Source organism: Zootoca vivipara, chromosome 9 (assembly GCF_965207765.1).
Source record: "Zootoca vivipara chromosome 9, rZooViv2.hap1.1, whole genome shotgun sequence".
Classification (NCBI taxonomy): domain Eukaryota; kingdom Metazoa; phylum Chordata; class Lepidosauria; order Squamata; family Lacertidae; genus Zootoca; species Zootoca vivipara.
In genome coordinates this window covers 20,904,426-20,928,519 of record NC_142592.1, presented here as the reverse complement: position 1 = coordinate 20,928,519, position 24,094 = coordinate 20,904,426, and the positions used below count along the sequence as shown (strand labels likewise).

Below are 24,094 nucleotides of genomic sequence, written 5' to 3'. Positions count from 1 at the left end.
AAAGGTAAGCTAGTATATCATTTGTCGATTTCACAAATTGCACTTAAAGCATCCTTTTGTTCTTTACGTATCCAACTAGTTAAAATGCATTGTATCACTGCTAAATCAAATATTTAAAAATGCATTTGGAAGATATTAAGAAAATGAAATATGCACCCATATATTTTTTAAAATTTTAGAATTAAGAATGTTTTAAGGTATTTTAAATGCTATATGATCACTCATAAAGTATAGGTTTGTACCAGTTCCTGCAACTCAGCAGCTTGTGGTACAGACATTAGCTCAACTGATAATGTCTATCGCCATGCCTTGAAAAAGTCACATGCTGATTCTGAATGGGCAAAGCATAAAGAATCAAAGCAGAACAACAGATTCTGCCTGCAGGAGACTGCTGTGTTCTTCCTCCAGAACCTACCATCCAGGCAATTCTGCTAGATACATGTACACATACTCTTGAGAACCAGACTCCTCATTACAGAAGAACATAGGAAAGAGAGGCAGACCATTGATTCATCCAACTCAGTACTTCTGTCACTGACCAGCAGTGTTCCAGGGTTTCAGGCAGAAGTCTTTCCCAGAGGTATATACAATACTTTCCCCTGGGTTGGGCCTGGGCTGTTTTGCATGGAAACCATGTGCTCTGCTACTGAGCTACTCCCATATTTTTTTCTATGCTATGGGATGCTCAACAAAATAGAAGACCAGCTTGTAAGACTGCATGGATCTCCACGTGGACCCTTAGCTCCATGGAGCTTTGGACGGTGTTCACATTCTGTGAAAAGATCAATGGCACATTAAGGACTTCACAATTTAGGAATGATACATTCCCTGCACCAAAGGCTGTAAATCAGTGTTGACAAGGGGAGAAAGCAAAGATTAGCAGATAAGATTCATTAATGGTAGACAAGTTAAGGTGACACTAGGGCAGTTCAAGAAAGCAAATACTATTGGAAGGGATTTGGTGGACAGTAAGCAGAAATAGGTCATCTGTTATGTTTTATTATGTAGATCCAACTCAGAAAATTCTCTCCACATTCATTCACAGAAATACAATTATTGGAGTAACCCATCATTAGCCTCTATATTAGTTCTGATCAGCTGGCAGAAATGGCAGAAGGCTGTTGTTGCAGTGGCAAAATTGTAGCACATTTTCAGACATAAACAGAGCAGTTCCTATGCCTCATCGTCTGCCTTTAGGTGCTGGCACAGCAGGTTGCAGGATCAGATCATTAGATATTCTCTCTCTAATTCTGAAACCATTATCTAATAAAACAGTTAACAGTAGTAAAAGTCAAGACGAAGCTTATTTTTGGTTGAAAATACCTTTTATTGTAAATGTTTGCTGTAGTCTCAAACTTTTATTCCCCTTTACTAAAAGGAAACCCGGAAAATTACTTTGTATTGCATATAACATTTAAACGGCATTTTATAATTAATGTTCTCAAACAAATATTTTTAAGATAGGATTGTTTCAAAGGTAAGTGAAAACTACATGCAAGAATAACAAGGACTTTGTATTTATGGTCTTTCAAGGGACCAAAAAACACAAAAAACCATTTTAATTGGTGGAAGTAGTAAAATAATAATCCTGATTATGAGTTTCTATAAATGCCATTTTAGCTCTGATTAAATGTCACAGGCATAGACTTGTTATTTAAAAACCGGTGAGGCATAATTTGATAGCTATAATGAAACTTCCCAAAGATTTGTCTCTGAAACACTGTTCTCTGCACATCAAAGAGCCTTCGTGGCATAAAGCTCCATCATGTTACTTTTGCAATTTGCAGGAGAGGAGGGGGGAGGGAATGGACCGATTTGTTCACTTAAATAGGTATAATGGGAATGTGGAATGAATAAATCCATGCAGACTTTTGTATGAATTGAAGGGGAGTAGATCACAAACCCCATCGTGCATCTCAATTGACATTTAACTTATCTGACCACTGGATCACCAAGTTCAAGATTCATTTGGGCATTTATTTTATTATATATTTTTGAAATGTATGCCCTGCTACTGCAAATACAAATACTTGTGGGGGTAAACTACCACCTGGTATATTGACTGCCAGTCTGCTCCCAGGCCAAGATCAAGTTCCTAAAAGCCTCAGAACCAGATTACTTGAGAGACTGCTTTATCCCTTATATACCCAGTAGGTCACTGCACTCTGCAGGACAGTTTCTCCTTAAAGTTCCCAAAGTCCATTCCACAGAAACTTGGAGCAGGACTTTCAGTGTGGCTGCCCCGGTTCTATAGAACAACATTTCTGTTGAGATATGACACAGGAACCTGCTATTTGTACTTGCCAGAAACAGCCGGACACAGTTCTGTTTCAGAAAGCTTTTTAAGCCGGGTAAAAATATCACTATTGTGATATCACTATTGTGATATCACCAGTTGTTCTTTGTAGCTTGGGTTCATGGTCTGTTTCTGAATCACCTTGAGACTCATGTGGAATGTGATTCATAAATAGATTAATTAAATAATAGAACTTGTCCTATTGAAGACTCCAATCCAGATTAACCACTAAAGGCTCCTGGGAACAAACAGGAAGTCTGCACTAGGCATAGGCTAGAGGGCAAACCTAAGTTTTGTGACTATGCAGTGTAGGAAACAGCTATCAGTATTCAGTATTCAGGTGCAACCAGCTGTATAGAAGCAGAATGGACTAAAGATACAGAACAGAGTGAGTGGTGATTGTTCTTTTACCTCTGCAGTGTGGAGTGGGATAAGCTTGCAGATACCCCATTCAAGCCTTTGCTGGTTAAGACCTTGATTAGATTCTAAGTGCTGACTTAACTGCAAACTGATTCATTTAACTTCTGGTAGCTATCGCCCACACAATCTATTCTTCCCTAGATGTAACAATGCTGGCAGTGTCGCTATTCCCATTAGTTCCATCACAGCACATTGAAGATACAAATGTTTGAAAGAGGCAATTTGGCGTACAAGAATCAACAAGTAATAATGAATTATTCCAATCCTTATTTATCTTCCCCCCATCATTATTTCTGCAAAATGATGTTGTCAAGAATTCCAGTAACAAATAATTATCTGCCTTTTCACATGGATGGGGGGGTACCTATTGGTGAATGGCAAAGAAGGCCTACAGCCAAAGTGATTGTGAGACACACACAGAGTGAAAGAAGGTATCATTGTGTTTCTGGAAGAAATTTCTGCTGAGAGAGAGAGAGAGAGAGGGAGAGGGAGAGATTTAACCCATTAATTTATGTAGAGTAGTTTGGAATATAGTTGTACTATGATACTCCAGATGTTTTTAAACTTATTCAATGAAATGTGTTGCTCATGTAAAATTTGTAGCAATGCGTATAAACACGTTTAATAAATGAAATGCATTAAAAATAATGCTCACCACCATGAGTGGTGATGAGTAACTGTGCATCAAGGGGCAGCCCGGGCACTGGTTCTAGAAAGTTGATTAATGGGAAGGTATTCTTATGCATTTTGGACACACTAACTGTAGAATTGCTTTAATAGTAATAGCAGTGATTTTTTTTACTCAGGAAATTGGTTTTGTTTAAATAAAAAACCACAACTGTAATACTAGTTTTGTAGAGTCAAGGGGGAGTTTTAGACGTGTGTTTTTATGACAAACTACTTCTGAAGTTTCTAAAGTGAGATGCGATATGGTTTAGTGGTCTGCTCATCAAAGAAAAAGTCCTACCAGGCACATACAAGTCTCTTTAAGTCTGCAATACTACACTAATTAGCAACCCAGTGTATCCATCGGCACAATAAGTATGTAAAGCTACATATGTTCCTAGAGTTGAGCACCAACTGCATGTATTTAACAGCTAAATCTATGGCAATCTGGTTAACAGACCAGGGCTAATTATTTCATTTCTAGGCAAAGTTATGAAACATGTTGGTTTTTAAAGTACATACAGAAAACCAAATGGATATTGTAGGGTTGTTCAACAGTGGAACGGTCTCCCTCGGGAGGTTTTTACAGCAGGGCAGTTGGGGGCCCTGTACTTCAGTGATTCCGATGCTACTTCCAGGGCCATTTCCAGAAAGTAGCCATGAGATGAATGTGGGCCAATAAAAGGAAGCAGAATCCTGAAATGGCAGGGGTGTCATGTCCAGGAAGTTGGAGAGTACTATTTGCTGCTCTGTCTTAGGCAGCAAAGTGTCTTTGGCTAGCCTTGTACACCATCTTTAATACTGTAATCCAGGGATGGCTAACTCACAGCTCAGAGAGGCTTGATCAAACCCCACAAACATGTACATTTGTTTCCTCCTGTGAACCTACATTGTTTATAGAAACAGCAGCAAAAAATTGGGGAGTCAGCCACAGCGTTGGTGGGGATGTGATTTGCCCCATCCCTGGTCATCATACTGAGCATTTGATGAGTGGATAGGAGGCAAAAAACAACAACATTTATTCCTCTGTTCACTTGCATGGGGCAGCTGAGTAGGAGAATTGTGTGCATGCGTGTGTCTACCTGCATGTGTCAAGTATGTGAGAAAAGGGTGGGGGGACTTCTGCCAATATTTATTCCTGACAGCAGAGGGTTGCCCCACCCCCCAAGCTCACCTCTCCTACGGTACTATAATCTGTCAAACTGTGTTCTGTATTTTATCGGGTGTATCATTACTACTACCAATGGTTCTTCCAGGGATGGAGAGGTGGGAAATCTTAAAAGAAAAGTAGGTTTTGTTTTGCAATGCACCTGCTTTCAGGAAAATGAGATCAACTCTCAATGCTAGAGTAAGGGACAGGTGCTTCCATTCCCTTAGTAGGTTAACCATGTCCATCAAATAATATTTGAAGGACAATACACATGTCTGAAAACCAGAGTAAATAGGTATCTTAGGACCTCAGCCAATTACTTTACTTGCAGCTGTGTTTTACTATGTGCTTTCAAACAACACCATTTATATACTGCATAAAGTACAGTGTGAACAAAATGGTGATCTATCTTAGCTGTGAACAAAACAAAAAACAGTTTTGTCCTGTGGATTAGAGATATTGAACAGTTTAGGTATACAGTCATACCTCGGGGAACAGCTGCTTAAGGTTGTGTCTTTCGGGTTGCGCTCAACGCCGAACACGGAAATACCAGAACAGGTTACTTCCAGGTCCCGGGGCACACGCATGTGCAGAAGTGCTAAATCGCGCTTTGTGCATGTGCAGAATCACCAAATCGTGACCCGTGTGTGCGCAGATGTGGGTTGCGAACATGCCTCCCGCACGGACCACATCCGCAGCCCAAGTGTCCACTGTGTTTAAATAATCATGCCAAGATGAAAGCTTCAGGTATGGAAATATCATTTGTTTTGCCAATCATGTACAAAGAATAAACTAAATATGCAATGTTATTAATGAAGTGCTCAGCTGAGCAAAAGCTATAATTAAAAATAAATACAAATCATTTTTCCATGTAATTAGATATGACTATATCTCTACAAGCTGCTAATTTATGATCATGCAAAAAAAACCCCACTCCAGCTAATATAAAACACTGTAGAGACCAGAACCTCAATTTCCAAGCTTTTATCAAAAGCATTCTAATGATTAATATCCACTTTGCCAATTATCACTTGTCAGTTCTAGTGTCCCAAAACTGCCTTTGCAAGTATACAGATGTCTTAAGTAAATGTAAAAACACTAATTTATGCTTATTGCTCCACTGTGAATCCATTGTATTATCCCTTCTAGACCAAGAAATCTTTCAAAATTATTTTAGTAATTATAAAATAAATGCATCTTTTATGGTTGTTTCCCCAAAGATTTAGAAGGGTCTTGGCAAGACTAAGAACACTTAACTTTCTTTTCAGCAAGTCTTTGTTGATACAGTGACTGGAATAACCCAAATAACAAACTCTAAAAATCGATAATCATAGTTATTTTCTCTTCTGCATTTGTCTTGTTTTTGTTTTAACCTGCATCTACTGGTGTCTGTGCATATTATTTCTAAGACTGCGAATCTACCATATACATATGGGGGATTTGTTGTCCCAAAAGAATATCAGCTTGCCAAACTGTTTCTAAACACACCACAGAGACAAGGCCATGGAACGGATAAGCAAAGATGCCCAGTAGATAATAGTTTGGGATTGTATCTGGATAAGCAGATTTCCAAACTAGATTCATTGGAGATCTTGCACAAATGGTACTTAATCATCTGTAGAAACTGTTTCTGAGGAAACCAATGGAAGATATATGATAATTTTTGTAATATATTTAATTAAGCTATTTACTGCATTTATATCCCACCTTTCTTCCAAGGAGATCATGACAGCATACATAACTCCCCCCCCCAAATAAATTTCACCCTCACAACAACCCTATGAAATAGGTTAGACTGAGAGAGCTTGACTGGGCTAAGTCATCCAGAGAGTTTCATCACTAGGCAGGGATTTGAGTCTGAGTCTCCTTTGTCTTAGCCCACCTGTCTAACCTAGCATTTCCCCAACTTGGGTCTCCAGCTGCTTTTGGACTACAACTCCCATCATCCTTAGCTAATAGGACCAGTGGTCAGGGATGATGGGAATTGTAGTCCAAAAGCAGCTGGAGACCCAAGTTGGGGAAATGCTGGTCTAACCACTATACCTTGCTGATTCTCCTGCATGTGTTGCAGCTTGCATGCTGTGTGGAACAAGCTTTGTGCATGTCTAAAAATAACTTATGCTGGTCCAAGCCACCTCAATCTCTGCACAGCGGTGCATGAGATTCCAGGTGTTTTTGCCCACCACCAAGATCTGTGTTTCTTTGGGAGAAGTTAGGCACAATGGATACTAGTGCACACACCTCAAAACGCTTGAGCTTAGCCTATGGCAACACCCCCTTTATTTTGCTCTGTAGCGTACCTTGGTCTCCAGAGCACATACAAGCACAGTTCCTTCTCTGCTTCTTAGTACCATCTCTGCTGTTCCTAAAAGCGGCCTTTATTCATTTGCATTCTAATACCCAGTTCTTTGAAGCTTTTAATGATGATGATGATGATGATGATGATGATGATGATGATGATTTATTACTCGTACACACATCTGACAGGGTTGCCCGAGCCACTCTGGGTGGCTTCCAACAGAATAGAAAGCAATTGTTGACTGACTAGGATTAAAGGCTGGTGCACACTTAGGAAGTTTACCTAGCTTAATTAACTATTCACATGCTAATTCTTGATGCTCAGAAGTAGGTCCACACACATATGCCAATACACATGGATCTTGGTTACATTGGCAAGGTCTGATACACAGTCTTTACACATGAATGCTAATTAAACACCTCAAACCTGTTACATTACACACACCCTTCTAATACACACTGAGACTGTCTTATAACTCACAAGTTCTAATTAAATCCTAATATTTACCAAACCTAAACATTTAGCACCATAGATCTATTACATTATATTTTCCCTTTTTTCAGTCAGGCATTAATTAACTGTGAATGTCCATGGCTAAGTGTCAAAATACAGCAATCACCTAATCAGGTGACAACAAAAACTGCAAAAAATTAAAATTAAAATAGAATAAGAACTGTTATTTGATTATTGATATAAACCCCCAGAATGTATTTTGTATAGTTACGTTTTTACCTCTATCTTCATTTTATTTTATTTTATTTTATTGTTATGGCTAGCGGCTGATGCAAATAAAGATTCTTCTGGTTCTGATTCTGCAACTATCACCAGATTTTGGACATTCACTGTAACATATAAATCAAGAATGAATTATGTGGTGTGAAAATATTAGGGAAAAACACAGGAAGCTGCCTTATCCTGGTTCCATATTATACACCAGTATAGTCTACATTGACTGACAGTGATATCCTACATTACATACAGACTGGATCTACACTATCTTTCTTTTTAAAAAAGCAACGCTAGGAAAGAAAACGTTTTATAGCTATCAATGCAATTTTCAATTGACTGCTGTATAGCACACCCTGGTGTCACATTTTTATAACACATTTATAATGTTATAACCAGTATAGATTAGTCCACAGAAACCATTCATGCATATCAAAGGGTTATTTCTTAATTCAGATATTTACTTGAAACTTCCAGAACTTGACATCAGTGGAATTCAGATTCAGCACTGTACTCTATCAACTCTATGTAGAATCCCTTTTCATCAGGAAAAAAAATCAAGAGAGGAACAATCTTCTGCACTGAATCAATTGAACAGGCATGTCCTTCATAGGCGTGGAACACTTTAGAATCATAGCTATAATGTTACTCTATACATGAAGTTATTCAATTCAGGACTATTTCTGAATCACTGTATATTCCATACACAAAACATACATTACTGCTGATAGGAAAACAACAACTAAGTATATGGGATCTGAAGCCAGCCAAACATTAAGAATGCTGCCAATATAAATAGCACTTTAAATGAGAGCAATCATATACATGCTATTCAGGCAAATGATTAACTGAGATGAATGAAATGAATGAATGGGTGAGAGCAGCCCTGCATATCTCCCACTGGATTCTTTGCTACCTCTGGCACAATGGCAACACACTCTAAAATTGCTACTGTACATATCTCTTCTATTACCTCTTCAAGCAATATTGTTAAAGAGTGGCTGCAGTAACAGATCTATTCAAAGATCAACAAAAGCAGGCAATTCTGTTCAAATAACCCAATGCATTTTGAGTCACAGATGGTTCTTCACCAGGGGAATCTATAATTAAGAGATAAATAACCCTTAGCGCGTGCACACACACACACACACACACACACACACACACACACACACTTCCAGCATCTGAAATACCACCATCTAAAAAAATATGAAGGTAAATCAGACTGGCTTGATGACAAACACAGGGTGAAACGGAGCCAAAAAAAAATGTGTAACAACTGTTAGCTGAAATTATCAAAGGCAAAATTACAAGACTTTATTTCTAAAAAGTAGGAAAAGATACTGGTGGCTTAGAAATCAAAAGTTATTGATGGAAGATGCATGGTTACTACCACAGTTCAGGCAGGTTTTTTTTTTAAAAAAAAATGGTAGCCGTTTGGACACATTTATCATATAAATTCTTAGAGCTGTGAGAAACATACCTCTAGAACAGGTTTTCCCGAACTTGGGTCTCCAGCTGCTTTTGGACTACAAATCCCATTATCCCTAGCTAGCAGAAACAGTGGTCGTGGATGAGGAGAATTGTATTCCAACAACAGCTGGAGACCCATGTTTGGGAAACCCTGTTCTGTGTCTCTGGAATGACTCAGGTGCACTTTGCTCCTATGTAGGAAAAACATGAGAGCAAGGAGTGGGATTGTGCAGAGACGTCGCACCCTGATGTTGTGCCTACATCCCCTGACATCTGTGCAGATGGCACAAACATCTGTTAAATCTATAGCTGTTTGCAGCAAGGCTTCCCTGGAATCTGCAACTGTGGTCACTGATGCTTTTATATCATACCTCCCATTAAGAAGGTTTTTATTTGAATGTATTTGGTTATGTTTTTATTATCCTGTTAGCACCACCACATATATTCTCTAAGTTGATGTAATTGCTCTGAAATCTTCTGCTAAACAAGGCGTTGTTGATCAATTAATATAGTTCTATAATAAATATTTACCATCTCCCTGTCTCATGGAAAACAGCTGTAGGTTCACAATAATTTTACAAATCTAAAATATTCATTAAGCCTCACTGGTGTCATAGTTGTTGTTGTTTAGTCGTTTAGTCGTGTCCAACTCTTCGTGACCCCATGGACCAGAGCACGCCAGGCACTCCTGTCTTGCACTGCCTCCCGCAGTTTGGTCAAACTCGTGTTCATAGCTTCGAGAACACTGTCCAACCATCTTGTCCTCTGTCGTCCCCTTCTCCTAGTGCCCTCAATCTTTCCCAACATCAGGGTCTTTTCCAAGGATTCTTCTCTTCTCATGAGGTGGCCAAAGTCTTTGGTGTCATTTCTAGAAGGTGTTGTAGGTCTTCATAGAGGTGTCATAGTAGCCAGACTTAAAATGCACTTGGCTCCCCCCACCCATAAAACTATTGTGGGTTTGCTTACAACATTTCTTCATGGTACTACTGTGCTACAGGATTTAACCATCAAATATTGTACTATTGATGGTTCAATGTTTTGCTGTTTACTGCAGCCACTATGTGCTACCTTTTAGATCTTCAATTCTTTTCCCCATTTCAAACTTACTTTTACTAGACCTTTACAAAAAAAAAATAAACTAAAAAATTGGTATTGAATGTAATAAAATCTCTGAGAACATATTCTGCCCCATCTAGATGGAGCATAACAGGTTTTAAAATGTTGTGCTTATTCAAACTGGGTGGAAAGCCTGAGAAAAAAATTAAAGGGTTTGAGCAGAATATAGGGAATTCACTAACATCTATTAGTAACACAAACATTACTATTTTAACAATAATAATAATAATAATAATAATAATAATAATAATAATAATTTATTAATTATACCCCGCCCATCTGACTGGGTTTCCCCAGCCACTCTGGGCGGTTTCCAACAGGAGATTAAAATACATTAAAACATCAGTCATTAAAAAACTTCCCTAAACAGGGCTGCCTTCAGATGTCTTCTAAATGTCAGATAGTTGCTTATTCCTTTGAAATCTGATGGGAGGGCGTTCCACAGGACGGGAGCCGCTACCAAGAAGGTCCTCTGCCTAGTAGCTGTTAAACAGCATAGGAGATAAAATTGAACCACACTGGGGCTGAAGAGCATCACCCCCTGAAAACAAGCATCCAGTTAGGACCAGGCAGTTAATATATAAAACAGTGTACAGAACAGAGTATGGTTATATTCTTTAAAAAAACAAAACAAAAAAACAAATCTAAGAACTAAAAATCCCTATAGTACTCCCTAACCTATTTTTAGAAGAAGGAAAGTCTCAAATGTCCTTAGGTATAATAGGCTTCTTGTGACATAAGAACTTTTCAGATTGTTTGCCTCTAACGGCCCAAAGACTGAGAGTTTATCCTGTCTTAGTTCCATACAAAACATTTTAAGCCTTTGGCTTTCCCTCAGGCAATATCTAGCCCAGAGAGCTGATGGGGGGGGAATTAGGATTGTGATACTGGCTCAAAAAGTGAAGTATTCAGTAATTATTCTCTTACTGTAAACTGTTTCAAGTACAAGCAAAGTCAAGGGAAAGGAGTACCGGTAAAAGATACAACCCAATTACTTTTACTTTATACAGGTAAAATCATGACCCCATCCCACTGTACAAGGCTCAATCCAGTTTGTTTAATTGACCTCGAACCTCAGTGCCAGTTCTTCTCTCCATAAATATATGAGAGACCCTCTGGAAATGTAAATACAGCAATTTCAGAAGTGATATGCACAATATTCAGAATGAGGCGTTAGAGACAGAATAATTATGGATAGTATATATTTCCCCAAAATGCAAACCCCACACCATAACATTCCTACAATACAGTATATGCTTCAGAAAGGGGTTTAAGGTAGCCTTCTCTACCAGATTATGTAGAGTTTTTGGACAGAGAGAAGCATTCAAAAATACAACCCTATGCCTGCAATCTGAAGTGACACAGTTCAAAATGCTTCCACCTCATTTGACGCAGAGAGGCTCTCGGGAGCAGAAAGATTATAATGAATGTGTGGGAAAGCAAGGAAAAGTGAGGCCATCAATCCTCTTTTCCTAGTGCTACCGTTTCTTTTCTTTCATGCATTACAGTTTTCCTACAGTGAGATTATCAACGTAAAAACAAACAAACTCATAATATATGATAAAGCTGTGAGTGAGACTGTCCAATGTCCAGACCAAAAGGGTGAACTTGAGGGTGGCGCTTCCCTTGAGGGAGGAGCACATTAAATAAATGCTAAGACGATGCTTGGCAGGAAAGGGATACTAGGGGGTTATTGGCACTGTCTTGAGCTGGGATGAAGCCTTCTCTCTGTCTCAAGGGAATTTAATGAAAGAGAACAGCTGATTCAAAGAAAGAGAAGCACTGATAACAAAAAAGAAGCTGTTCATACAGAAGACCTCCTATACTGCAATTAAGGATGGAAAACCTGAACTGCCGTGTTACTTGCCCATAATATTTTGCTCCTTCCTACAAATAATAAAATTTGTGTCTAGGCTGCTGTATCAAAATACTAATTTACTACTATTAAACCCCTTTAATCTGATAGTGTCAGCATTCATGATACTCTTCCCCTCATTTTTGTTCTTATGCGCTTGCCTCACTCACATAGAGATGGGTTGCACGTAATCCTAAGCCTATCTATGACTTAGTGAACATGTATAAGTGTGAGAGTTACTACAGAGGAGATTTTGAAGACTATATGCCTCCCACCAACTTCTGTTGTGAGCTAAGATGTGTTTTAGCTTAGCATGTCATCCAAACCTTGGGTTCTAGGTTTGTCTTGGTTTGTCCCCAGACAAATCATGCGCTGTAAACTCAGGCTGTTTCAAAAGGTTCACATATAGTGCTTTCTCAGGATTTATTGGCATAAATAACCTCCTTGTTTTTCTGAGTTATCTGCAGATCAGAATCACCGTCTCACATTATAAGGATGCTAACTATGATTTAAATGTACTGGGAAAACTACACATCATCAGTCCAGAACAGAATAGATTTACTAAACTAATGTGATTGAATATTTGGTTTTGCTCTTCATTCCCAATACTGGTTGTTGTTTTCCTTCAGATTTCTCTCTCTAGTCCAGGCAGGTAATCAACACCCTTCTTCCCTTTTTTTATTTGATAATAACCTATGACAATTCTTACAGAAAAGCTTAAGTAGCATAAATTACGGAATGCCTTTTTTTAGCTGAGTTTTCTTTGAGAGGTGGCTGTGTAAATACAGCTGTGTTTTGGGACTCCTCACTACCTCTAAATGGGCCAATGTGAGATGAACTGCTTTTCTCATTAGCAGCAGGGGATGTTACATTCAGACTGCAACGTTTTTTAAATAAAGCTTTCTGACACTAAACGGGGTGGGTGGGAAGAGTTTTCTAGTGCCTTACGATTGCATTCCTTTCTGCCCAATCTAACTGGTTCTTAGCTCCAAAGATTAAAAACAATGTCCTCTTTTTATCCATTCCAGCTCAAATAAGAGATCCACACATCCCTTGAGAACCAAGGCATGAGTCATCAGTGACAGCAAGAGGCACATGCCTAATTAAGGCATACCAATCATTGTCTACAAGAGAGATAATTAGTCTGCAAAGGGTCACACTGTTCGAGAGTCAGGAACATATCTGGGTTTCTTTGTTTGTTTTGTTTTTTAAGCAGCCAATGTTGCTGTCATAGTTAACAAAGGATGCATTTCAACATGGTAATATTACGGCTGCAAATTATTTTTAATGATGCTTACAAAAAGCAACATATTGATACTGAAGTTGAGAAAAATAACATAGTTATACTAGATGTTTAAGGCAGAATAGTCTGAAGAACCACTGGTGCAAACTCTTGGTTTTTCCATCTCAGCATGGCTTGTGCTGTGTTCTATCAAGCTACTACTTCCTACCATTTATCAGAGTACTTTTTTTTTTTTACCTTGCTGATCTTTCAAAAAGAGCAATGCCCAGTAAGTGGGTTCCCACTGTACTAACAATTGAAGTAAAGCTGAGATACAATGGCACTCAAGCCTAAATAGGCTAATACAAGGCTTCCAGAGTTTAGACCATAACCATGATATATCATGGTGTTAATAAACAGAAACCATGCACCTGCAATATTTACTATCTATTAATATGCACCTTTATGTGCACATTTTGTTGTTGGGAGACTGGCACTGCAAAATTCAGAGAAGTGAAAATTTCAAAGGATAGCTGTGTTTCAGTTCCTGTATTGGTTCATGTAGTGTGAATTAGGTAGGTTTGCCTTAAAATGTGAGCTGAATTTCTCCCTGATTAATAGAATTGAGTCCCAATAAACCCAATGGCCCTTCAATCCCAATATATTTACATATAATCAGACTGTACACCTTCCAACAAAGATACTGTACTCAGTTCATGGAGGAAAACAGCTGTGAGGAAAGTAAGATTTAATCTGGCCCGGCTCTAGGTGCAGTCCCGGTGGCGCGGGGCGCCAGGGCGCCGGGCTGGGGGGGCGCTGCACGGCAAAGCCGCACGGAAGATATACTACGTGCTGCGAGGGCGGGGGCGCTGGAGCGACCTCAGCGCCAGGGCGCCCGACCTGCTCAAGACGGCCCTGGATTTAATGTCTGTTTTTTGATAACCAATATGTTTCTGACATGACCTGCTTTACTTTTCATGTGCCTTTATTCATTTTGTATTAGTTTTGCTTAGATCCTAACAAAAGCTTGATATAACAAGCAAATATCTCTGCAGTTGGCCTTTACAGAATACAACCTTGAACAGCTGCTAATAAAACAGTTTCCAGCTCTTGCAGAAATACAAACATATTAAGTGCCTAATTCTAGCAAGCTTTTGTTTTCTTAAGATATATGGCGCATAAAGAGATCTAGTGAGTTTGTTCTTTAATGTTTAAGTAGTACTGAAGCCAGATATCGTTGGGATGGGAACGGAGGCAGGGGAAGACACATAATTTGCAATGCAAAACCCATCCTTTGCCCTAAATAATGGTGACCTTAGTGCTTGTGGCAAAGGGAAACTTTTACCCTAACTGAACTGTGACCCAGACTGCAACCCATTAACTTTGTCACATAGACATGAAATAAGACCAAGCTATTAAGACCCAATCCAGGGCTCAACTTCTGGATTTGAGTTCAATTTCTTGGTCATGCTAGAGCAGGAGTGAGCAACTTGCGGCCCTCAGCCTAATTTCATGTGGGTGTCAAAGAGAAAAATGGGGAAAGGAGTACGACTGGGGGGGGGGATGCAAGAGAGAAGAGGTGGCAGAAAAGGAGAAAGAGCTCTGGCTGTGCCTGATTTTGTCACTGGTCCAGCACAAATGCCAGCATGTGTCCTCTAACAGATTATCCCTGCGAGGAAAGCAGTCCTAACCCCCCACAAGGCTCCCCAATTCGCTGCTTCAGGATGATAAAGAAATTAAACCCTGGAAGAGTTTGTGCTTATGTGCTCTTTGTGTTTGTAAAGTTAATAGAGTAGTACAATCCATCTACTTTAGTATAAAGTCATCTGTATACTGAATAACGCTGTATATTAAGCTAGAAATGTCTTAAATGCCAAACAGGAAGGAAATGAGCAGCTTGATCATTTCTCAGCATGCCAGTTGCAGCTGGCAGGTAGCAGAAGCACAGAGCTCTTTTGCCAGAGGCATATTAGCTTTTAACAAGAAAGTTTGCAGTCGACACTAAGACATATATGTTCCTTCGGTATATAAACTCAACACTTTTACTGAGCATTAGGAGATGTGTGTAAGATGTCTCACTCATTAATACATGAAGCACTCACACTATCAAAATTTCATTCTGGCATTTGTACCTTGGAAAGAAGAATGAAATTTGCTGCGTGTGCACACACACACACCGCAAAATTAAATGCAAAATATAAATTTAAATTCAGCCAAGTTTTATCTTCAGCAATGAAATGCTGTTGGGGTCTCTCGCTTAAGTGCACTATATGTTTCATGTTACAAAATAATCACACATGTGTCAAGGGGGTGGAGGGGTAAGCAGGGTTCTCCTTTCTGCATTTCATTTCACACAGAATGGGGCAAGAATGTGCTAATATTGTTACATTTGTGACAACTGTGCATTTATTTCTTAGTATCGCAGACAAAATGTTATATCTCCAGTTTAGGTTGTAGCTAGATAGGAAGTTGTTGCATAGTCTACTCTCTGGTGCCAAGAAGTTTTGTATTTAGAAAATGCTAGTTCTGAATCACCATTAGATCCATAGTAGAGCGCCTGGTCTTGGACATACACGTCACTAGCATTTCCTTTAAAGTGTTTTCAGGTCAAGTGAGAAGACACACTGACAGCAAATCTTTTTGGCCAAAATCACAACTTCTTTGTTCCTCTCTTCATAAGCACAAGTAAACAAACCATGAAGTTCCTCCATTAACCACTGTTTCCCATTTTGCTTGAACCAGAAAACTAAGGTTAAAAGCTTTGAAATAAAGAAGGATACTAAACCATGGTTTGAAGTTGCCCTAATAACCTGGCTTGTTACCATAGTAACCTGGTTCAGACAAAAAACTTGGTCTTTGTGGATTTTTTGGAAGACTTTGTGGATCTTTTGTTCCCACAACAAAGAAAGGAGAGAAGTAGATATGTGCAATGCCAAAATGATCTCCAAAAAGTCCTTTTCCATTACCAACACTTCAAACAATGGCTAAATAATCATTTCAATATTGTTTCAAGTATATATGCAAAGCATGAGGCTGCTTGTTATTCTGCTTGTTATTTCAGACAAAAATAACACATATTTAAACACCAGAATCTTGATTCTTATTAATAATGGAACTGAGGGCCACCTATGAAATTTATTGCAGTGCCTTCAAGGAATTATTCTTTACAATTATTCTGGCTGGGGGAACCCGGCCAGATGGGCGGGGTATAAATAATAAATTATTATTATTATTATTATTATTATTATTATTATTACAAAATGAACAATGCATAAAATGTTGTGATGGACACTAGTTTAGACTGAGAATTAGGTATATTCATGGCAAGTAATTCTACAAATATTCAAAGCACTTTGTCAAACCACTTCATATAATTTTATTTATACACATAATTCCACATCTGACTACATATGGTATGTGATTCTGCCTGCAACTAGCTCCAAATGGAAATTTCCTGTTCTCCAATGGATATGAAGCAATTTAATCACCAAGGATTCTCACTTTCCTAACACCACAATTTTCTCTCCCCTTCTAAGCTCATCCCTTACTTTGGACAAGATATTGTAAACTGATGCTCTGCAATGTTACAAATAAGCCAATACTAAGAGAGTATCCAGTCCTACTGTAAAATAACAAGGTTACTTGAGTTCATTGCTCAGTAACTTTCTTTTCTTTAGATCAAATCTGATAGAACCAATAATGAAGTTTACCTGAAGGCATTAGCAAGGATAATCTTGAAAGGTAACACTGACCCTAATAGAAGAAGTCTTGCCTTTGCCTAAGATCTTTCTGTAGTGCTAACTCTGTATTTATAATTCTTCTAAACTACTGCACTGGCGTCCAAGAAAATTTTCCCCCACCAAATCTTTAATACAGAAAAGAGGCCCATTTTTAAGTCTTTTGTCAGCAGCAGCACATCCAACAATTGGGACAGCAAGGCGTTAGGTAATTCAGCTTGTGAAGCTAATGCCAGAGTTTTATTAACTAACCATTTGTGCAAATGTTCTTTTCTCTGCAAGCCTGAAGAGTATCTAATTTCATGGAACAGATTATATTTTGATTATGTTATTCTGTACCAGTGCTACTTTGCATTGCATATATATTGGCCCCTTGCCACAAAAAATGCATTAGAAAACCTCAAAACAATATAATGTTTCACTGACATGTTTAGCTCACACATTGTCTGTTGATTTTATTTATACACATTAAGACACTGCAAGTTCGAAAGCTTTACACCTACATACAAAGGGGGGAGGTGTGTGTGTGTGTGTGTGTGTGTGTAGGTGTGTGTGTGTGTGTGTGTAGGGGTTGTAGCAGGGAGAGGAAGCCCCGATGCACAAGCAGAAGTTCATTGTGCAAGTGGACCAACACCACTTGATATCACCCAATACTACAAGCTTGGAGGCATTACAGCAGGGTTCAAATTGCTGCTGAGTCATGAAGCTCAGTGAACCTTCAGCCAGCCAGTATATTTCAGCCCAACGTACCCCAGTAGGTTACTTTGAGGATTAATCATTGGGGAGGATCATATCTGCTGCCCTGAGCATCTTGGAAGAAGGGTAGGACAATAGCTTCATAACAGCTAAACAAATTGCAGTGCAGCCATTGGCCATGGCACCAACACCTTGGCAAATCAAACCCCTTTTGAAGGTTTCTGCAGCATTTCAAGTGGAAGAGAACAACCGACAATAGAAATATGCTTTGGAAAGTCTACTGCGGATGCTTAAAGGATAGTGCCAATAATTTGTCATTTGCCTCCTCAATGCTCAGAGCAGTTTCAAAACTGTTTCTGAAATCCCTGTTTAGCTAGAAAGTGGCAGAACTGGGATGCAAAGCCCCCAAGCCATTTGACTATAATCGTCAAATTGCTCGCTCCAAAGTAGTCCCACTGAAGTCAGAGAGATCAATGGAGCAAGAAGCTGGAAGATGTTGGTCTAAGGATCTTTCTTGTTAAACTCCTTATTAAGTTGTGGCTCAAAGCATCCCTGGTCCAAAACTTGTCTCAGGCACTACATGGCCTTAAGCAAGCCATTATCGCACAGCCTCAGCCCCAGTGCTGTACAGGGATAATTGTGACCTACTTTAACGGATTGTTGCAGGGATTACTGAAGTCATTTATTTAACTACCTTCAGTACCATGGAGTACTCTGTGTGTGTGTGTGTGTGTGTGTGTGTGTCTGTCTGTCTGTCTGTCTGTCTGTCTGTGTCTGTAGAAACACACACATACCTAATAAAAATGGCTAAGGATATCTCCACTGTTTATGTATGTAGCATGCACACACATGTATGTACAAGTGTGTCATAAAAGAACAGAAAAGAGCAAAATACAATTATGTGGCACTAAACAGATGAAAACAGAATATAGAATATGTTTTTAAAAGGGAAATATAGATGGCTCTGAGAAATGTATTATGCCTCTCCTGCTGATACCAGCAGTGTTTATTTCAGATAACGTTTGTCACTAGTTGTCTAAAAGTTGCAAGTCAGTCTTGGAGATTAGCATTCAATGCCAACAAATGAAGGGAAGTAAGGAGCCAAATCAGATGTTAGTTCAGACTATTCTATGCTTTACATCTTGGAAGACATCCTTGCCAGGGATGCAGTGTTTACTATCTTTTACTAGCAACATCTAAAAATACATTTATCAATGTCAATGAACCATTGGCCCTGTCATACAAGTTTGCAAACAAAGCTACCAGTGTGAATTATTACTGCAGGAAACAAAAGGAAAACAGCGCAAGGTAGAGTGCAACTTGATCTGTCGGTCATGTATTGCTTACCATTTTGTTTGTTTATTTAAAATATTGTGTGCCAAGCAATGTGCCTCAAGACTTGCTGACGATATTGCTGTAACAGACCAACCCTGCCAGCTTTCTGGAAATAACTGAGTTGCTATTATGTTTAATCACATGTAAAGTTGTACAGTGATTTGAATTCTGGTTGCATTCATACTCGCAAACATATTGGTCACGATCTCAAAAATGTACACACATTAGTAGATGTCGATCTCACTACAGATGATGGTGACACATGAACCAAACTTTGTTTGGTAGGTTCCACATCACCAGTGGGAGGAGAGGGCAGAACCAGCGCAGATAGAAGAACTTGTTCATTTACATTCACACAAAGTGGATTGAAGTTCAGCTGTAAATTGAAAGCTGCAGTCCTATATGTAAGTTCCATTGAACTTAATGTGGCTTACCTTCAAGCAGACATATGTACTATTAGACATATTGCTGTGCTAATTGTATCAACATGCAAATGCTTAAATTTTTGAATACTTAGTGACTCTCTCTCTCTCTCTCTCTCTCTCTCTCACACACACACACACACACACCCCTAATACATTAGTATTTTGTGTCCAGATGCCAGCATTTTTAACAATAAAGATTTTTAGGATCTCTCTGCCAGGTTGTCTAAATATCACCTGCAGTAAGCAACGCAATATGTTGTTACCTAAAAATATTTCTGCTTATATTGTTTAATAGCAGCAAGTACTAATAGTTTTTTCTCTCTTTATATTGAAGGTCTCTTTTCTTCAACAACAACAACAACAACAACAAGGAAGACATCATGGAATCTAAACTCAACACTACTATATGATTGTTCTGTTTTTCTGATGACCTCCTGGGTGGACCACATTTTTCAAATACAACTCAATATTTATTGTTCCCCAAATATGCCTCTCTTAACTGGACAAAGTGACTGCAAAGGAGCCACATATTTCCAAGAAAGAGAGGGTTGTTATGCTTCTGCAGCATGCGTCATTTGACAAATGCAAGTGTTTGTCTTCTCAAATGACCAACTCCTATTGAACTTAAAAAACTGTAATTGTCCACTCCTTAAGGGCCAATTACTTTTCTGGAACAGTGAGCTAAAATGAAGGACATGCCATTCAAAATTCACCTTTTACTTGGCCTAACTATCACTGTGCTAGTTCAAGCTGTAGATAAAAAAGCAGACTGCCCACAGTCATGTACATGTGATATAAGATCGTGGTTCACTCCAAGATCCATATACATGGAAGCTTCTACAGTAGACTGCAATGATGTAGGTCTCTCAACTTTCCCAACCCAGTTGCCTGCTGACACACAGGTTCTACTTCTACAGGCAAACAACATTAAAAAAATTGAATACCCAGCAGACTTCCCAGTAAACCTTACTGGTTTGGATTTGTCTCAGAACAGTTTATCATCAGTGGCCAATATTGAACTTCGGAAGATACCCCAACTTCTTTCAGTGTATCTGGAAGAAAACAAACTTACAGAGTTGCCAGACAAATGTCTCACTGGGCTGAACAATCTCCAAGAGCTCTACATTAATCACAACCTGCTTTCCACAATTGCACCAGGAGCCTTCACAGGTCTTTATAATCTTCTTAGACTTCATCTCAATTCCAATAGTCTGCAAGTGATCAACAGTAAGTGGTTTGAAGCTATTCCTAATCTGGAGATTCTTATGATTGGAGAAAACCCAATTATCAGAATCGAAGATATGAACTTTAAGCCCCTTATCAATCTGCGGAGCCTGGTTTTAGCAGGCATAAATCTCACAGAAATACCAGATAATGCCTTGGCTGGCCTTGACAATTTAGAAAGCATCTCTTTCTATGACAACAGATTAGTAAAAGTGCCCCACACTGCTCTTCAAAAGGCTACTAACCTTAAATTTTTAGATTTAAACAAGAACCCCATTAACAGAATACGAAGAGGAGATTTTAGCAATATGATACACCTCAAAGAATTGGGAATTAATAACATGCCTGAACTGATATCTATTGATAACCTGGCAGTCGACAATTTGCCAGACTTGAGAAAAATAGAAGCGACGAATAACCCCCGACTGTCATACATACACCCAAATGCATTCTATCGACTTCCCCGACTGGAATCACTCATGCTCAACAGTAATGCACTCAGTGCCCTGTACCGTAGTACAATTGAATCTTTGCCTAATCTCAAGGAAATCAGCATACACAGCAACCCAATCCGGTGTGACTGCGTCATCCGATGGATTAATATGAATAAAACTAGCATTAGGTTCATGGAGCCGGAATCATTATTTTGTGTAGATCCTCCTGAATTTCAGGGCCAGAATGTGAGGAAGGTTCATTTTAGAGAAATGATGGAAATCTGCCTTCCACTGATAGCCCCAGAAAGTTTTCCCTCCAGCATAAATATAGAAACAGGCAGCTACATTTCTTTACATTGCAGAGCAACAGCAGAACCAGAGCCTGAAGTGTACTGGATAACTCCATCAGGACATAAACTTTTGCCCAACACTGTTTCTCTTAAATATTATGTACATTCAGAAGGAACGCTAGATATCAGTGATATAACACAAAAAGAAAGTGGCTTATACACATGCATAGCCACTAATTTGGTCGGTGCAGATTTAAAATCCATTATGATTAATGTGGATGGTTCTTTTCCCCAGGATAACCATAAATCTTTGTCTATTAAGGTTGAAGATGTGCGATCTAATTCTGTACTTCTGTCCTGGGAAGCAACATCCAAAATAGTGAGATCTGCCATTAGATGGACTGCCTTCCCAAAAGATGGAAATACTCTGGCTTCTCGAAGCACTCGAATTCCATCCCATATAAAAATCTATAATTTTACACATCTAACCCCGTCCACGGAATATACAATTTGTATGGACATCCCCACTGTCCAGTTACAGAATGCAAAACAGTGCGTCAACATTGCAACAAAAGGGTTGGATCCGGCAATGGCAAATTATGAGAAGAGCAACATCACTACACTGTTTGTCTGTCTTGCTATACTTTTGGGATTCTTTTGTGTGGTTTCTCTCTTCAGCTGCATCTCTCATGAAATGAACTGTGATGCAGGACACAGCTACTTCAGGAATTACCTGAAGAAACAATCCTTTTCCTTCAGTGAGCTTTACCCTCCTCTAATCAGTCTTTGGGATACTAACAAAGAGAAAAGCACAGCGCTCGAAGTCCAAGCAACAGTCATAGGCGTTCCAGCTAATATGTCATGAGATACCAATGTTACTGTACTAGTGTGCTAAACTGGGGTGCACAAGACTAAATAATTGTGCTCAATAAAAAAGCAAAAAAAAGTATCCCTCTACAAAAATCAAAACCTTGGACTTAGCAGATGGTGATAGTTACAAATACAAATATTTGCCGGTGTGGTATTTTTTAAAAAACAAACACCTGTCTTCGAAGAATTCTGTGCCAACCAAATTGTTTTCTAGGACTTTATAGTGTGACTTCTTACAATCTAAGAGGCACTCAATGCTGTCTATACAGTGCAAGTAGAGGAGAAAATTTTATGTATTTGTTTTTTTTTATTAAATGTAGAAATAGTGGAATTGAGTAATACCCTCCTCCTGTGTTATATGACACACATTAGCCACGAGTTTTTGCAGTGAACTAGAATTGACCCGTGGTGTGATGAATTGGACAAATTCTGTAGAGTAGAACCAGTGAGTATGTGAAACTTTTTTTATGAGGAAAAAAATACATTTTTGAGAACAATCAAAATATTTTGGACTTCTTTCTTTCTAAGTAAGCTCTTTTGGGGATTGACTGGAACATGCTGTGCAACACCAACATTTTAATATCCAGTAAATACACACAAACTTGCAGGACCGCTTGCATCAAATATATTTCAGGCTGTGTAGTTGCAATAAAGGACACAATAAAACCCTTTCTGAAGTATTCACATAAATGTTTAGGAAAGGTGTTTCACTGGCTGAACACCAGGGCCAATTTCCACTATGTTGTGTTGTGTTTTGTTTTTAAAAAGAACAAAACAAAGGAACAAAAAAATCTTATTGGAGCAGTATTTAATTTGTAATCTACGAAGCGCTCAGCAGTTTCCAGTCAAAATCACAGTACTATAATCATTTCTCTATATTTTAAAACTATTATATGTCCCAAAGCCATGGATCCATTTTCATACAAGCCATTACCATAATCATTCCTATTTTACAGACTAGCTATTATTGAGTAGAAAACTGAAACAAAATGAGCTGTGTGAACATCTGCATTTACTTAATTAGGCCACACCGCTGAAAGAGTATTTGGATTAAAAATTAAAAGAATGTTGTGACCTGTATTCCCAGAGGGAGCTGGTTGGTCACAATGGGAAACTGGATTTTGATGGGACTTTGGTGTGATCCATCAGGGTTTTCTTGCAAACCATTCAGGAAGTAACTATTGTTATCAATGAATCTTTTCTCTAGATGTATCATGCCTTCAAAATGCATGTCTCAAAGAAACCAACCAGATTAGATTCTGTGATTAACCCCGACTCCATTCAAATCAAGTGAAGAATTCTAGCTAACTCAGCCTGGCTGAGTATTCACATTTGTGTATCTGTCAAAGCTTGGTATATTGAAAATATTTATTTGCTTTTCTCATCATGTGTTTGCAGTGTTCAGGACCAATAATAATAATAATAATAATAATAATAATAATAATAATAATAATAATAATAATAATAATACAATAGAGATTAAATCATCAATAACAACAAAAATAAAGAGCTGTAAAAATGAAAGCAGGTCAGATGCAACCAAAATAACCATCACCACCAAAATAAGAGTCAGTCACAAAAGTATAGATTTGTGATTTAAAGTCTCCCCTAATTTTGAGGGAAATATACACCACCGGAGTTGGAAATAAGTTACATGGTTACAATGATAATAACTGGATTGTGTAGCCTGTTAGCCTGTTCATGTCAGATCTGATGTCCAACAAATTCCTAAAGAATTCACAAGAATATCAAGAACTGGGAAGAAGCAAGGCAGAAATAGCCAATATTCAGGGAACATAACAGGGCCAGCTCTGCACAAACAGCAGGGTGAAGTGGCCTGCTTCAGGTGGCACCATAAGG

At 38.6% G+C, this 24,094-nt stretch overlaps 2 protein-coding genes across 5 annotated transcripts in view; one reads left to right on the top strand and one right to left on the bottom strand.

Moving 5' to 3' along the window:
* LRRN3 (leucine rich repeat neuronal 3) overlaps positions 1-22,737 on the top strand; it is a 48,309-nt gene extending 25,572 nt beyond the window's left edge. The window contains exon 2 of the mRNA XM_035127411.3: positions 19,751-22,737. Within this exon, the coding sequence (XP_034983302.1) occupies positions 20,103-22,229 (2,127 nt within the window). The 5' untranslated portion in view covers positions 19,751-20,102 and the 3' untranslated portion in view covers positions 22,230-22,737. The remainder of the gene's footprint in view (positions 1-19,750) is intronic.
* Positions 1-24,094, bottom strand: part of IMMP2L (inner mitochondrial membrane peptidase subunit 2) — a 463,340-nt gene that overhangs the window by 282,949 nt on the left and 156,297 nt on the right. The gene's annotated exons all lie outside the window — the stretch shown is intronic.